Below are 16961 nucleotides of genomic sequence, written 5' to 3'. Positions count from 1 at the left end.
GGCACTGACTCACAGATGACGCCTAGGAGGGTGGCCCAGGGCAGCTCGGCGGGCGCACAGCCTTCCACGTCCACGCACAGGGCCTCTGCCACAGCTCCGCCCATCCACGTGGCCCAGGAAGGCCTAAGGCCCAGCCACTGCCCCTACCCTGCAGAGACCAGCACGGCCTTGTGGACCCTGAGCACCTGCCTGGCCAGACCCCCGCTTGGTCCCGTGGTCCCTTCAGCCACATGCAGGCTGCACCAGGTCTGGTGAGACCCTGGCCAGGTAACTGGGGAAGGGGCGGGTCCCAGGACGCTGGCTCCCCGGGGCGCAGCCTGGACGGCTGTGTTTGTTTCCCTGTGGGACACGCGGAGAGTTGACACGTGGCCCACTTCCTCATCCAGAGACCCAGGCAGCCCCTTCCTCCAGCCAGTGCTCCCCTGCCTGTCCAGATCTGCCATGGGGACGAGGTGTGGGTGCCTCCAGCTCAGGGTTCTCAACCCAGATACACAGTGGGCTTGAAGTCAACGGGCCCAGAGCCTGTCTCCAGGCCCCGCCCTCCCCACGGGAAGCACCTCCCGTCGCCCAGGGTGCTGAGTGGGCGGATACGCCCGGGCACGGCTCTGCCTCCTGAAGGCCAGGGCTGCCTGCTGCACAGGGAAGAGCCTCCCTGGAGACCTGTCTCCCCACTTGCAGGACAGGGTGCCGCAGCCCAGCGTGCAGGGCGCCAGGAACCCGGCTGGGCAGGGGCGGGTCGTGCAGAGTGCCCAGGCCTCCATGGGTGTTCCTGCGTGCCGGGCAGCGTGTGGGTCTGAGTGTGCAGGAGCTGATTTCCTCGAAGGGGAGACCCCAACAGGACCGCAAAGAACAGGACCGGGATGTGAAGAAGCCCTGACACACAAGAATGCCGGGACGGGAACCCCGAGGTGTGGGGCCCGTCGGGGTCACGGCCATGCCTAGAGCGCTCAGGATTCCCTCCTCGACGAGGCAGTGGTGGCCAGCGGGCACAGGAAAGGCTGGGCACAGCTGCCTTACCACTCAGAGCCAAGAGACAGTGGGCGGCACCCCTGTGTGTCCGCTTCCGTCATGAACACAGGAGGACAGGCAAGCACGGCGGGAAGGCGGTCTGCAGGACAGGGTTGGCCCGGAGGAGCCCGGATGACGCTCAGACGGACCGGGGACCCTCGTAACACGCACCGAATGACAGACACCAACCAGAATGTACAGGAGTCTCCAGAGGTGAAAAGAAAGATGGAATCAGTGACTAATGGTGCCTGAGGTCATGACAACCCCGGAGGGGGCCCTGTCCCCATGACTTGGAAACAGGACTCTAACGTGTCCCCTGAAGGGCAGATCCCAGGCACAAAAGGCCTGGGGTTCCCCCAGATCACCACGGCCGAGCTGGTGGCCTCCCTGTGCCAAATGACTCCATATATGATGTAGTCTGCACGTTAACATTTGACAGGTGTCAACTTTTACATGTAAGATGACTGCCGTGCTACTAAGAACCAAGAATTTCAGTACAAGGGGGCAGAGATGCAAATAAAGTGGTAAACGAGTAAAAAAAATCTGAATTAGAAGAGTCCATGTGGAATCATATCTCTTTTCTCCTGAAAGAAAGTAGCTCCAGGTCTCTGAACTGCGAAGGGCAATTAACCACCTGGGAACAACATGACCCACGGCCAGTAGCCCTCACCCAGGCAGGACGGCTGGACGCCACGCCCTGGAGAGGACCCAGAGCCCCTCGGGAAATGGGGGACCCTGGGCCTAGGCTGGAAACGCCACGCAGACGTAATCCCGTGTCCTGGCGGAGAGCCAGGCCCGCAGCCAGGGACGGCTGTGCTCCTCAGGTGGACTCTGGGGCTGAGGAGCCCTCAGACAACGATGCATCAAGAGTCATCGGCCTGGATGAAAGCGGTCAGCCCTGTTTACCATGGGCACCTGGTCAGCTGGAAGGCCTGGGCCCTTGTCTGAAAACCACATCTGCATGTGACCACTGTCGCTGCATGTGGCTAAGGAGCAGATCGGGTCACTGGACAGAAGGGCCTCCCGGCAGGCAGCTGAAACCCCGCCACCCGTGGAGGGTCCCACCCGAGTCCCGGGGCACAGCGGTGCAGAGCTCAGGGCCTGGGTCAGCCCCTGCCTGCGCACCCAGGGGCCTCGGACCCTGGGGGAAAGAGGGACGGGCACTTGGAGCTGTCTGTGGCCAGCTGAGGCTACGGCGCCTGCAGGAGGGGCACTGCTGTCCCTGAAGGCACAGGCCCGGAGGCCCTCCCTCAGCCCCTCCCCCAGGCCCGGAGGCCCTCCCTCGGCCCGCAGGGACCCCAGGGCCCCAGAGGAGCGCCTCCACACCCAGGCCCGTGTCCTGTGTCGCCCGGCGCCCACCTGGGAGACCATGCAGAGGGGCAGGGCCCAGGCCTCGAATCACAGGCCTGAGTTTCCTCTGGAACAAAATAATTACCACCTTCGCAGACAACCTGAGCTCGCTGAAAGCAAGGCGGAAGTCAGCTGAGAAGCGGAGGCACGTTTTTATTCAGAGTCGGAAGAAAGCAACGCCTCTCCGGGAGTTGGTGATGGACACCGAGGCCTGGTGTGCTGCAGTCCACAGGGTCGCAGAGGGTCGGACACAACTGAGCAACTGAACTGAGCTGAACTGAAAGCCTGTCTGGGTCGCCAGGCCCGTAGATACAGCTCTGGAAGGGAGAAGCCCAGGAGGAAGCCGGAGCCTGGGGACAGGATCTGGCCGCCTCTGCCCGCGTGACCACGGCTCCGGCAGGGTGAGGCGGGGTGGCCGCCAGGAGCCAGGCTGCAGGGTTTCCGGGCTGGCTTCCCGGCCGCTGTCTTCAGTTCCCGGGAGAGTCACCTCGTGAGGCTGAAAGTGCTGCTGGGGCCCAGCCGTGTGCACAGCCTCCCTGAGGGGCAGGGCGCCTCCCTCGCCCTGCGTGTGCACAGCCTCCTGCGGGGCAGGGCACCTCCCTCGCCCTGGACCCCCAGCCCAGCTGGACGGGGATGCAAGCTGTGCCTGCACCCACGGGGGCTGCTGAGTGGACAGAGGATGCGGTGGGCGACCAGGGTCCCCCCCGGAGCCGTGGGGAAGGCATGACAGGTGTAACAAGAGGAGAGCTCTGAGAGAGCGGATGAGGCTGGAGGGGGCCTCCCAGGGCCTCGTGGGGAGAGGCAGACGCGGCTTCCACACAGCAGGGGCCCCTGATGATGAGGCTGCTGGTACGGCCACAGGCCCGGGGCGCCTGAGCCCCCAGCAGCTGTGAGAGGCTAGAGGACCCTCCCCAGAACCCCAGGAAGAGAACCTGGGTTTTGCATTTGGCCTCCAGAGGTTCCTGTGTTTCCTGCTGACCTGAGACAGGTCATCTGGGACAGCAGCCTCAGGAAACCACAGAGCCGAGGCTCACCCCAGGGTGCTCTCTGCTCAGTAAAACCAGGAGCTCCCCAGGGAGGCACAGCTGAGAGACCCCGAAAGCTCTGGCCTGCAGGAAGTAGCTGCCTCGGGCCTGCCCGGCTCACGGGGAGCCTGAGAATTTCCCACTGGGCTGAGAGGCGGGGCACTCACCCCTGGGAGGCACACGGCTCTGTGGGGCCTCGGGACACCTGGGCGCTGCTCCCATACCCGACTGCCTGGGGCCCAGGGTGCGCTCCCAGGGACCCCACGTTCAGTAGAGGCTCCATCACCGCTTGCCCTGGGTGGGGCCTGTGGGCCAGGTGTGGCCCCCACCCCATCCAGGCTCGCCTGCCACCTCCCCAGGGGCCCTGGGTCCACCCGCCTCTCCACTGGCCTCCTTCCTGGGCTCCCAGGGGCCTCACACCTCTGGTCACTGCTGTCTGCCTCTCCACCACTCTGAGCTCCCCCCACTCCACGGGGCCCCCTCCCACACCCCTGCGCCTGCCAGTCCTGACCCACCACTTGGCCCCAACCCTCCTCTGAGGCTAGACCCTGAGTCGCCTCTGCGCTCAGACCCAGGCACGGGGACGCTGACGAGGTGCTGAGGCTGGTGAGGGCGCAGGGGTCCCGGAGCTCTAGGCGTGCCCAGCAGCCCCAGCCCACCCCCGGGGCCTCTGCCCCGACTCCCCGTCCTGGTCTCAGCTGCTGTTCTGGGGCACAGCCTCCCCCATCACACCGCTGCCCACAGCCGGGGCATCTTTCCAACACAGGACAGTCAGCCCCGGCTTAATGTCCCACCGTGGCGCTCCTTCTCTGAGGGCAAGGCCACAGCTGGTGGTCTCTCCCTGCCCCCAGGGAGAGGCCCGGCTCCCTCCTGCCTCAGATGCCCATCCTCACCCTATTAGCTTCCTGTTCTAATCTCGGCTGTACGTCACCTCCTCCAGGAAGCCTTCCCAGAGCCCCAGTCCCAATCAGCTTCCTCACCAGACACTCTGCCCAGAGGCCCTTGTCTCCTTCTCGGCACATTCCTGCGCATGATCACACATGAATCCGGAGAGGTGAGTCACAGCCCTCCCCCCGCCCGCCAGGCGAGGGCCACGGTGACTGCACACTTCCGTCCGCATCCAGCAGAGCATCTGGTCCTGGCTGGGTCGGGGGGTGTGCGAGTAGGGAGCGAAGTGGTGACCACAGGGTCTGAGGGGAAGAGGCCGGGGGGCTCGCGCCACGCCTGGCAGGTGGGGGGCCTGACCCGCCCTGCCCTGGGGGCACCCCCATCAATCACACCTGCGGGGCCCTCGCCCCTGATCAGTGGGCACTAGGAGCTGCCCGGCCCATCTGGTCAGGAGCACAACCCTGCCCCACGGGGGGACGCGGAGGAGCCCAGAGTACACAGCCAGACAGGCCGCTCACTCACCCTGCACCTGGGGGCATGTGCCGGTCACCCCAAGACAGACGGGGAGCTGGGGCTCAGACGGGGCCGGGGCCGCGCCTGCTGGGTGCCTGTTCCCCGCCGTGGCACAAAGGGCTGGGGGCAGGACCTGCCGGCCTCCCCAGTGCCCTGGCAGCCGGCCTGTGGGCAGCTCTCAGGATGCTCACGTGGGCACCCACCTCCCGGCGGAGCCTCCAGCAGCCCTGCGAGGGGGCAGGGCGTCTCAGGGTCGAGGTCTGGGCTCTCTGGAGTCCAAACCCCACGTTCCCCACACGGCCTCCCTCAGCTCCTGGGGATGGCAGGGCCCTGCGCCGGGCTGGGGAGCCACGTGGGGCTGCAGGACTGCCTTTCCCAGCAGGCCTCCCGCCGAGCTCCCAGCCCTGGGACCACCCTCTGGTACCCGGCTCCTGGACACCCCGGCCCTGCCCTCAGCACCCCACAGGACACCCCACCTGCATCTCACACAGGTTCTGCGGGGACCCCCTGGGCCAGCCCCAGCGCCCTCAGCTTGCCCGGGGAGCCCACCAGGGAACCCACCTTCCCCAGCGAAGGCAGCTCCGTTTCCCCTTCAGAAAGCAGGCCGGACAGGCTGCCCGCCAGACACTTGACACTTGAAAGCAAGTGTGCCCACCGGAAGACCACCGACCCCACCCGAGCGCGAGACCCCGGCTGGCTGACGCCCGCAGACCAACCACCTTGCTGGCACAAACCTCAGCAGTCTTTAATCCTCAAGAAACAAAACCCAAAAGCCCATCAAGCAAAACCACTTTGCTTTGGCGCCGAAAGGATTCAGCAACCCCCCACCGCCCCCCCACCCCAGGCTCCCAGAGCCCCAGGAGCCAGGCCCCCGCAGCAGGCAAACTTGTCTGGTGAGATTCCTCCTCTGCCTCCAGATAAACACAGCGAGCCCTGAACCTAAGGGGCTGCCTTCTCTCTCACAGGGTGTGTGGGCAAGCCGCCCACCGCCCCAGGCCAGAGACAGGGTGGGCCGGGCTGGGAGCCGAAGGGCACGGAGAGAGACAGGGCCCGAGTGGTCCCAAGGCCAGTGGGATGAGGCCGCAACAGAGAGATGCAGGGGAAACGGGAGGCCAGGTATCGGGGCCGTCTCTGGGCCCCTCCCAATGGGGTGCCCTGACTCGACACCCTCGCTGGCTTGACGCCCCCTACCTCAGGGCGGTGCCACGCCCACACCCCACACAAAGGCCAGAACCGATGGGGGAGTGCCGGGTTCCTGGGAGGAGTTTGTGCCCAGAGTTCTGGGAGCACTCAGGAGGCACAGGGAAGGGGGGAGGGGGACGAGGCCTCAAGAATCCCAGCAGGGACCCCAGCCCAGATGTGCCCCTCGTCCCTGCTTCTTCAGTCCCAGGACCCACTGCAGCCGGCCCAGCAGTGAGGCGGCAGCAAGCACTCCTTGAACCCCCCTCCCCAACCACCGGCCAGCTGACCCACCCAGCCCTGAATCTGGCGTTGCCCGGGAAGTCAGCACAGACAGGTGGATGAGCTGGAGAGCCAGGCCAGACAAGGTCACCCGAAGGTCCAGAGACGAGGGCAGAGGCCCAGACGAAGGACAAACCCCAGCTGAGTCGGGGCGCCGGCCCGAGGCCACAGGGCCAGGAAGGGGCCACGGGCTGCCCCGCACTAGGGACCCCGACACGCCCACTGTGGTCCCCCGAGGCAGCCTGGAGCCTCGAGCGGCCACAGCCTGCCTCGAGCCAGCAGAGGAAGGGGCCGGCCCTCGGACCTGCTGCTGCCCAGGGCCAGGGCTTGGCATCAGACACTACCAACCCCACCTCCTTGCGTCTCAGGCCCCGGGAGCGCTCACAGCACACAGCTCGGCCCCTCGCTATGTCCCGACAGCCCGCGAGGCGACCAGACAGGTCACACAGTGACCCACCCCACCTGGGGACACCCGGCCCCACAGAGGCTCCAGGTGGGGCCACGGCCGGGGGTCCCACAGAGTGCCCCCGGGGTTGGAGACAGAGGCCATGGTACTGGACGAGGCAGATCCTGGATGCCCTCCAGGAGCCTGGAGCCGCAAGCCCCAGGCACCACGCCGCGGCTGATGAAGAGGAGTCCCCCTGGCACCAGGAGAGGGGCACTGGGCCACAGGCACCACCTCTGGGGGAAGGCAGCTGAGCGACCTTCCTCCTTTCTGCGAAGTCGGACCCTTGGACACACCTGCCAGCCTGCAGTAGGGGAAGGGCAGGAGGGAGACAGCCCCGTCCGTCTGGGAGGGAAGAGAATCAGAGCAAGCCCCTCCTCCGCCCACCCCAGCCACCGGCTCTCCCTTTTCTCCAAAAGGCGAATGGAAGAGCAAGCAGATCTTTCATGGCCTTTGAAAAATGGCCACAAAACACAAACTAGCTCTGTTCTCTGCCCAGGTGGTTGACGACTCGCCCGCTCTTAAAGCATCTCTTCAGTGATCCGAAACGTTGAGGGGACGTTGCCAGCGAGCAGGACGATCTTCCAGACCACCCATTTTGGAGTGGCGAGCCAGCCTTGCCAAGGGCATCCCTCACCCCCTGGTTCACCGAGGCCCAGGCTGGAGGCACAGCCCAGCCACAGACGCAGGCTCAGGGCGGCTGGAGAGAGGCAGCCCTCCATGCACACACTCACCTGGCTGGGAACCCGGTTACGTTTCGAACTGGGTTAAGAGCTCCCTTATTTCTGGGGCCACGTGCTGGGCGGCATTGGCGGCCTCTGTGATAGCTTTCCGATACATCCCCTTCTTCTTACGGTTAAATCTCAGTTTGAAAAATTCAGAGAAAGGGGACAGTTTTGAGGTTGACAAAAATGATGTAGTTGGAGAACCAAACCACGAGACTTTCGCTTCTTGCCAGGAGGGCTCCCCGTCCTCTTTCTGGCTAAGACTAATGTCCAGAACACGTGCCGGCCACCAAGGGAAGCCGTGAACCTTACCCCACACAATGTCCCCTACAGCCACGGTCCTCCCGTCCTCGGTAACGCACTTGGAGACGCTCTGCGTGTGCAGCCTGACCGTCAGGGGCGGGACTGTGGGCCTCGTGCCCTTGGATGAAGAGGGCACGCCATCGCCAGGCGAGAGGTCGCAGGTGTCCGGCAACGTCCCATCCGAGCCGGACGACTTGGACTCGTCCAGGCTGTCGCTGCTCCATGCCAGCTCGCTGGTACAGCCGCTTCTCCCGGGGCAGGTGGCGAGGAAAGCCAGCCCGGCGTTGTCGGGCCCGTGGGCGCCCCGGGGACACCCCTTGCAGTCATCATCCTCGCCAGAGCTCGCGGAGGACGAGTCCGCCAGCCCGCCTCGGTGGGTGGCGCCGTCGGCCGGGAGCCCTCGGCCCTTGAGTTCCTGCACCAGCTCGGCCCTGTAGACGGGCTCCTGCTTGCCAGCCCCCAGGCGGCGAGGCTTCAGGCGGATCTTGGGGGGCGGCGGGGTGGCCCCGGGGGGCAGGGGCCGCGTCAGCTTCAGCTTGGGAATGGAGGCGGGGGCGCCTGCCGCAGGCCGGTCCCTGGGAGGCTCGGGGTCCAGGCCTCCGGGCGAGGCCGGGGGTGGACAGAAGGGCTCCAGGGAGCCGTGCACGCGAGGGGGGATCTCCACCACCTCCCCGGTGCCCTGGGGCGTGCTGTAGGAGATCTTGATGGCCGGGCTCCGCGGCACCCCCGGCCGCGCCTCCTCCCGCCGCTCGCGCCTGCTCTTCTTGGCGGCGGCCGCGTCGCCTCCTCCGTCGGGGTCCTCGGGCTTGCGGGGCTCCCTGCGTGGCCGGGGGGCGGCAGGGGGCCCGGGGCTGGCCTCCGGGGGGCTCTGGGTGCTCTTGCACTTCTCACACAGCACTTGGCGCGGCCGCAGGCGGATGGGGCTCAGGGCCAGGCGGCCGGGGTCGCGGTTGCGGGACAGGCGCCGGCGGGTCCTCTTGACGCCCCGGGGCGGCGGCTGCGGCACCCACTGCCGGTAGGTGTTCCTCAGCCAGAGCGGGGGCGGGAAGGGGGCGCCTTCGAAGTAGGGCGGGAACGGGGGCAGGCTTCCGGCCGGCAGCGGCGGGACCGGCGGCAGGGGCGGCTCGGGGGCTCCGTCCCCGCCTTCAGGCGCCGGGGGGCCCGTCCCCAGGGGCATGGCCTCCGCGTCTCCCTCCGCGGGGGACGGGCCGTGGCAGCCGTTGACAGGGGCGTCCTGGGCCTGGGTCAGCGGAGCCAACGGGGGCAGGCCGAAGAGGCCAGACCTGGTCGTGGGGAGACAGAAAGGGGCGGTCAGCACAGGGAGGACCCCCGCGCCCAGCCCCCGCGCGGGGGGCGGGGGCCCAGCAGGATCTCCCGGCTTTAACAGAGGCACGCCCCCCAGCACCCGCCCGGGGCAGCCCAGGTGCGGGCTGCGTGCTCTGAAATCAGGCGCTCAGCATCAAGCCCACGGGCTGACAGGCACTGAGCATCCAGGCCTCTGTTCCTGGAACGAGGAGAACTCACAGCTGCAGACCCGGAGGCCCAGGAAGCCGGCAACCGGGGCCTCCGTTCCTGGACAGGCCTGGCCCAGCCTGTGGGGACCCAGCTGCTGTGTGGTCAGTGGCCCCTGCCCACAGGCCTCATCCGCTCACCCCCTGCTCCCTGAGGGCAACACTCCCAGAAGGAAGATCCCGCCTGCGTCCCCAGGGGGACCGTCAGGCCCAGGAGAGCCCACGGGACCGGGGTCCCTGGTGCAGTGTGTTTGGGGGCGGGGGCCACTCACAGCCAGGCCCAGCAAGCCCCAGGCCTGAGAGTCAGCCTGCTCCCCCCTGAATGCTGCTTTCAGGTGAGGGCATCCCCCACAGGTGGCCCGTGCCCACTATGACCTGGAAGGACCACCCCTCCTGCCTGGTACCCTGGCCCCTCCCCTCCGTCCTGCAGGCCCAGAGAAGGCAGGAGGCTGCCCTCCCACAGGGACCCACAGCTGAGGCCAAGTACGTGGCCAGCACCCCAGGGCTCCCCAGAATGGCCCGCGCTTGCTTCGAACGGCTTCAGGGCAGTACCCTTCCAGAGCGCTGGCCAGCCGGCCTTGCGTGCTGGGGGCGTCTGAAGTCACATGTCATGAGGGAGCCACTCCTGAAGCAGCAGAACACTGCTCCAAACAACGACAGCCAAGCCCAAACAGGCTGCACGTCCCCCGGCAGCGACACACCACTGCAAACACCGCGGTTCCATCTGTAAGACCGCTTAAGCTAAAAGCTGTTAGTTTTCATTTTCCAGCACAGAACAGACTTTCAGACAAGAGTTTAGAATACTGCACCTCCATCTCTCCCTCCCTTGTGTAATTCAATCACAGCAGAAAAGATAAGTGAGCTTTGCTGTTTCGAAGTTTCCAAGTGACTTCTGCTTCTACTGTTCCCCAGAAGAACCAAGGCTGCTAAGACCGACCGACTGACCATGGCAGCTCCATCTGCAGCCAGGTGGCCGCGGGCACCTGTGGCCGGAAGGCTCCTCCCCGCCCCCTCCAGGGGATGGGTGCCCAGGGACACAAGGAGGCTAGAAGCCGGGTGCAGGCCACTTGAGAAGCAGGGACCGCAGAAGCAGGCGAGAGGGCTGAAGGCAGCGGCCAAAGGCCCACGGCCTCCCTGACGGTCCGTCACGGGAGGGCACGTCCGCCATGGGAACGCTGTCCAAGTTCTATTGAATTCAAGATCACCAGTGAATGCCCAGTGCTGTGTGCTGTGCTAAGCTGCTCCAGTCACGTTCAGCTCTTTGCAACCCTGTGAACTGTAACCCACCAGGCTCCTCTGTCCACGGGATTCTCCAGGCTAGATTACTGGAGTGGGTTGCCATTCCCAACGCCAGGGGATCTTCCCCACTCAGGGACCGAACCTGAGTCTCTTACATCTCCTGCATTGGCAGGTGGGTTCTTTACTGCTAGCACCACCCAGGAGTCACATCAAACTTTATCAAATGTGAAAGTGAGGTTGCTCAGTTGTGTCTGACTCTTTGTGACCCCATGGACTGTAGCCTGCCAGGCTTTTCAGTCCATGGGATTTTCCAGGCAAGAATACTGGAGTGGGTTGCCATTTCCTTCTCCAGGGGATCTTCCTGACCCGGGGATTGAACTCGGGTCTCCTGCAGTGCAGACAGACTCTTTACTGTCTGAACCACCAGGGAGTCCCAGTTTAGAGCCATTAAGGGAAATGTATCAAAGCCCATCTCCCCTGAATCTAGTCTTCATGGGAGAGCTGCTGGAGGGGGTGGAAGGTTCACACTTCAATGCCCAGAGGGTCCAGCGAACCAGGGCCCTGGCCTCCTGTCCTCTGCTTGGCCACGAGGATGCAGCTCATTCAGCTGGCTCACCGCTGGCCTGTGACCTGTGAGTGTGATTGAAGGAGGAGGGGGTGAGGGCTGCAGAGAGAGAAAGGTGGGGTGGCGGGGGCAGCATCCAGCCAGGGGCCAGCAGTGGGGACCTGGCCCCTCTGGGGTGGATTCTGCTTGGGGTGGTGGGCAGCCATGGCAATTTGGCAGTTGATCCTGCCCCCCTGGCCCCCCAGCCCCAGCAGATCAAACCAGGAGGCCGCGGAGGCTGTGAGCCCCGCTCTGGGGTGCAGGCCCCCCTGAGCACTGGGCTGCGGCCCGAAGGCGGTGCTTCCCTCCAGACGGTGGGTGGCCGGGGACCGCGGCCGTGGCCGGCACGGCAGGCCCCGTGACTGGGGCACTTCCTTCCCGGAGCGGCCGCCCGGCCCTGGCCCTGGCCACACCCACGCCTGCCGGTGGGTAAACAGGGCCAGCAGGACCCTGGCTGCCCTGCTGGGGGCCGTGGGCAGAGCCCCGTCTACAGCCCCGTGAGGCACACAGGTCACCATCCCAGCTCTCGGCTGGGACAGGGAGGCTGGGACAGGACAGGGGGCGGGCAGGGTCTGAGCTTGCCCCCCAGCTTGGGTGCCCCGGGGCACAGAGACGGCTCCAGCTCAGGCCCCTCTCTCAGGGAAGGACCTCAGCAGCTTGCCCCCACGGGGCACCTCCTGGACCCCCAGCACAAGGTGTGGCACCACTGAGGTTTGTGCGTGACCGTGGGGCTGGGCCCCTGGCAAGGCCGGGCTACGCCCTTGTGGGCCTGCACTCAGGGACGGAGGTGTGGCTGGCCTGGCAGAGCCCCGCAGCGACAGTGCAGGGCCTGGCAGGAGGTGGGGGGCCTGGGGCCAGAGACACGGTCTGCCAGGCCCCAGGGAATGACCTGGGCCCCACTGTCCACCCTCTGCTGTGCTGAGGGTCAGAGCCTACTGGGCCCTCCAGGCAGCCACCCCCAAGTTCGGGAGAAGGAGCTGGGAGGGGAGCCTGGGGGCTGGGGAGACCCACGGGCAGAGCAGACCCCCCACATCCACTCAGAGCAGGAAGCCTGAGGGGGCCTGGAGCAAACCGCAGCCCCGAGGAGGGATGGGGGAGACAGAGCCAGAGTGAGAAAGTGGGAAGTTTGCAAGGGCGGCTTTGGCCATGAGGCTTATCGGGGGTCAGATCCCAAAGCAGGATAGTTCTGCCCCCAAGGGCACAGGAGACAGAGGGCCCAGGGTCCCCCGATGCTCTGTCCAGGGGAGAGCACGGCCGCCCACAGGGGCACGGGGCCTGGCCGGCCATCCTCGGCGCCACAGCAGTGGCCAGGCCTCCGCTCACCCTTGTCCTGGGCTTCATGTATGTCTCCAGCTGAGCAACCCCGCCAGGGCCGCCCTGGTGGGCCCACAGCCAGGAGGAGCCAGCCAGGCAGCCTGCTGGAGCACGAGACACCCCACACACCCACCGCGGCCTCCCCTCCGCAGGCCTGGCGCCCAGCAGCAGCCTCTGGGCCCAGCCGGGTTCCCCGGACCTTCCTGCCTCATCCTCCCACGGGGAAAGGCCACCCTGGCGTCCTGTGAAGAGATGGGAAGACCTGGCTCCTGGAACAGAAGCGCCCTGGGGGCCCACCCCGGGCCAGGGTCCAGGGAAGCCTCCTGCAGCGGACACGCTGCAGTGGACGCCCACGTGGGCAGAGCCCACAGCCCCGCGCCCCCAGGCGAGGCCCACCCTGCGGCCGGCTGAGTGCCCCAGCGCTGGTTCAGAACACACACAGCAGCTTCTTTCTCCCACAGACCTGCCAAACAGACGGCCGGCCAGACAGACGGCCGGCCAGACAGATGGCCTGCCAGACAGACGGCCGGCCGCAGGGCCGGAGCTGGGGCAGGGGAGGGGCGGGCGCTGTGGGAGAGGCAGGCAGGCGGCGCCAGGCTGCCCTGAGGTCCACCTCTGCTCAGGGAGTAGAGAGACAGGAAATGTGGCCTGGACTCCAGAGGCACCCCCCAGGGCCACCCAGGGGACCCTGCCCCCCTCCCCAGGGACACACAGGGGGCCCTGCCCCCCTCCCCAGGGCCACCCAGGGGACCCTGCCCCCCTCTCCCAGGGCCACCCAGAGGGGCCCTGCCCCCCTCTCCCAGGGACACACAGGGGACCCTGCTCCCTCCCCAGTGGACACACAGGGGGCCCTGCCCCCCTCCCCCAGGGACACACAGGGGGCCCTGCCCTTCCCCTGTGGACACACAGGAGATCCTGCCCCCTCCCCCAGGGACACACAGGGGACCCTGCCCCCCTCCCCTGTGGACACACAGGGGACCCTGTCTCTCTCTGAGGACAGCAACATAGGATCTTTGCCCCAGCTGCTCCCAGGGTCTTGCATCCAGGGTTTTAGAACCATCAGCATCATCCCACTGCGACTCAGCTGACTGTGTCCCTCTCACCTCTCTGAGGGTGCCTACAGAAGCCCAAGGCCAGGCCCCTCACCACCCCTCCTCTCCACCACCCGCCTTGGAGTGGCTCCAGAGATCAGCCATGCCGGCCTGGTCCCCTGGTGAGGCATCTGCCCGCTGGCTGCAGGTCCTGCCGGCCTGTGGTGCACTGGGCACCCCCACACTCAGCTCCCCAAGGGCAGGGGAAGAGCCAGTGGGGCCTGGGCGTGTGTGCCTAGATGGAGCAGGGGCCCCCCCTGCCCAGGGACCAGCCAGGGCGGGGATTCTTGGCTGGTCTCCAGAGACTGAGTCTCCAGAAGCCTCAGTCGCCACCCCGCTGAGTGACTGAGTCAGTGACAGTCGTTCAGTTGTGTCTGGCTCTTTGCGACCCCGTGGACTGAAGCCCACCAGGCTCCTCTGTCCATGGAATTCTCCAGGCAAGAGTACTGGAGTGGGTGCCATTTCCTTCTCCACCCCACCCCCTGGGCGGGTCACAAAGGCTCACACCCAATCTTTCCAGTAGAGGGGTCCAGGAGCCTGCGCGGTGATGGCCCGGGGGATTCACACTGGGAAGTTTAAGAAAGCCCGGCTCAGAGGTCAAGGCCAGGCCTGACAGGCAGCTGGCCCTCACGCCCTGCCTGGGGACCCCCTCTCGGAGCCTTCGCCGTCTCTGGGCTGCCCCCTCTGAGGTCCCTGAGCAGAGGCACACCCTAAAGTCGCCTGTGAAACAACGCCCACATCTGCTTGGGCCCTGGCCTGGACACAGGAGCCACGGCGGCGCAGCAGGAGACGCAGGGGCTGGGCCCGAGGCTCAGGCCGTCTCCTTGCGCACTGACTAGGTGTGGACTCAAGAGTCCCCGAAAACCTGGCTTCAGCCCACACGGCAGCCGGGCAGTAGGTTCAAGGCTGGATGGGGGGCACTGGGCACCGAGTGCCTCCCACCTGCTGGGAACTTGGCCTGGCCTCTGAGGACACACGCGTGTTCGGCTCAGGGCCTGCAGTGAGGGGCACCGCCTCCTGAGTGCCCTCAAATTAACACTGGTAGCTGGGCCCCCTGTGAGAACTGCCCGTCCCGGAGGATGTCCCCCGCTCTGCCTGTGTGCTCCAGCAAGGCTAACACAGTGGTGAGCGGCCCGCGCCCCACGGGGGCACCGCGGGCGCAGTGGCCTGCTGCCCTGGCCTGACCCCACACTAGCCCGCGGCCCGCGCCCCACGGGGGCACCGCGGCGCAGTGGCCTGCTGCCCTGGCCTGACCCCACACTAGCCCGCTGCTCGGGGACCCCAGGCCCCGGGAGGGGGGTGGTGCCTGCAATCCAAGCCCCCAGCTGCTCTCTCTGCCTGTCAGTGCCCACGCCCGGGAAGGGGCCCGGCCGGTTGGCCCTGTCCCCGTGGCATGGAGTGGGGAGTGCTCCAGGGAAGGCAGGTGGGTGCTGAGGACCCTGAGGCCTGAGGCCAGGCCCCCTCTGCCTGGGACACCCAGCCCAGGCCTCTGGACCCTGCCTGACATGCTGGCTGTGAACTTGAGCACTCATAATATTATGGGAGAAAAGTGGGATCAGGATGAAACTGAAGGTGACTGCAGAGGAGAGCGGGGTAGGCAGGGGCAGGGACAGCTTTGGGGCCAGGCTTCAGACAACTGGGGGGCTGGGAGAGGCCAGGTTAAGCCTTAGACTCTCTGTGGGGACTGGGGGGCCCACTCAAGCCAGAAAGGGGCACTGCCCAGCTGAGCTGTGCCCATCGAGGCCCGGCCCCTGGCTCCGTGGGCGGCTCCGGTTACAGCCTCATGTGGCCGTGGCAGGGCGGACGCCCACACGCCCTACAGCTGCCAGCTCCCATGCTGGGATCCCAGCAGAGCCTGCTTCCTCCACGAGCGGGTGGGGAGCGGGTGGGGAGCTGTGCTGATCTCTGAACCAGGGCACCCACAGGCCACAGGGCCGGGAGCCCTGGCTGGAGGCAGAGAGCAAGGGCAGCGAGCCTGCAGCCTCCGCAGACACCCCCAGCTACGAGTCTACCCTGCAGCCTCCTTTGTCCTGAGTCAGGGAGCCCAGAAAATGGGGGTGGGGGGCCGCTCCTGCAAGTGTCCGCTGCAGAGAGGAAAGGCCAGGCAGGGCTGTGCAGGAAGGCTGGAGTGCGGCCTGCCTGACGGGGAAGTGCCGGCCACCGGCGGCAGGGGACCTTGGCCACCCCAGGGCGCAGGCTTGGCCCTCCTGAGGGGCTGTGCCTGCAGCCTGTGGGGGTCACCGGGTCCCACCAAGCGCTCCCTGCAGTAGCTGGCTCCGAGCAGGGTGACAAGTCACCTGGGAGGCCATATGTTAAGTCACATGACTTGTACATAAATGGCTCTGGCACATCTAATGAGGAGATAACGCCAGCAGGGTGACTGTTGAAAGGTGACAGTCCTCCCGCCACATCCATGCCGCGGGCACAAACCCGGCCTGCACGGAGGGGCGAAGCTGGGCCTCTGCAGAGGGGAGGTGGTTTAGGATAAGGCCCAGCCCGAGCCTCGAGACATTAGCGCCTGATTAATGCCTAATCATTTATCTGCGCGACAGCAAGCTACCATGTGACACTGTATCCAGGAGACTCTTTCCCGCTGCAGAGCTCCCTGCCGCCGGTGCACAGGTGCCTGTCGGCGCGTGGACTCGCCCCAGGCCTGCCTGGGGACCCCCTCCATCAGTGACGCCCGGATCCCGCGGGGCACCCCCTCGCAGCTCTGCAACTTGTCTCTTTTCATCCCTGCTCCGCCTGGGGGCTCCTCAACCCCAAACAGTGTTCTCAAATCCTGCCGCCGGACACAACTGCTTGCCCTCTGTCCTCACCTCAGCCCCGACTGCGCCCGGGAGCCGGAAGAGGGCTTTTCAGGGTCCGCGGAACCCCCTCTTGTGAGTAACCCCCAGGCAAGTGCGGCAGCGCACGGGAGCCCCCCCCCGCACCCCCCAACGGATGACAATTCTGAACAGAGCCGAATTCAACAGTGCGTCTGAACAAAGAAAAGTGCGTTAATTATGGCAGACGTGCGGAGTTAGGAGCCCGGCATCGCGGCGGCTGGCGCGGGGGCTCGGGATCCACGCGCCGCGCCCGGGCTCCAGCCCGGCGTCCCCCGCTGTCCCCCGCCCGGCCGCGCGATCCCCCGCCCGAAAACTCGCGACGACTTTGAGAACCACTTTTGCCCCCCGAGAGGCGGCCGCGCTCGCGCACCCCGAAACTGGGGCTGGGGAAACCGAAAGCGCGCGGGCGCAACGCCGCCCCGCCCCGGAGCGGGCCCCGGCCTTGGGCCAGCGCAGGGGGAGGGGGGAGGTGTCCCGAGGGGAATCCGGGGGCGTCCCGGGCTCGCGCCCCCGCCCCCGCTCACTTTTTTGTGCAGTCCAGCAAGATCCCGGCGAAGCTGCGCTCGCCGCAGCTCGCGGTGACCAGCAGCGCGCCGTTGACGACCTGCTCCACCCGCACGGGCAGCCGGCAGCCGGCCCGCGGCTCCATGCTCCGC

General features: G+C 66.6%; 1 protein-coding gene across 1 annotated transcript; it reads right to left on the bottom strand.

Moving 5' to 3' along the window:
- Positions 1-7420: 7420 nt before the first annotated feature.
- PWWP2B (PWWP domain containing 2B) lies at positions 7421-16961 on the bottom strand (the record flags this gene model as incomplete). The annotated part of the gene is given in 2 exon segments (NM_001075856.2): positions 7421-9001; positions 16830-16961. Coding segments are annotated over 2 exon segments (1686 nt in total). The 5' UTR covers positions 16955-16961.

Source organism: Bos taurus, chromosome 26, assembly GCF_002263795.3.
Source record: "Bos taurus isolate L1 Dominette 01449 registration number 42190680 breed Hereford chromosome 26, ARS-UCD2.0, whole genome shotgun sequence".
In the NCBI taxonomy this organism is placed as follows: domain Eukaryota; kingdom Metazoa; phylum Chordata; class Mammalia; order Artiodactyla; family Bovidae; genus Bos; species Bos taurus.
This window is presented reverse-complemented; position numbering and strand designations above follow the sequence as displayed.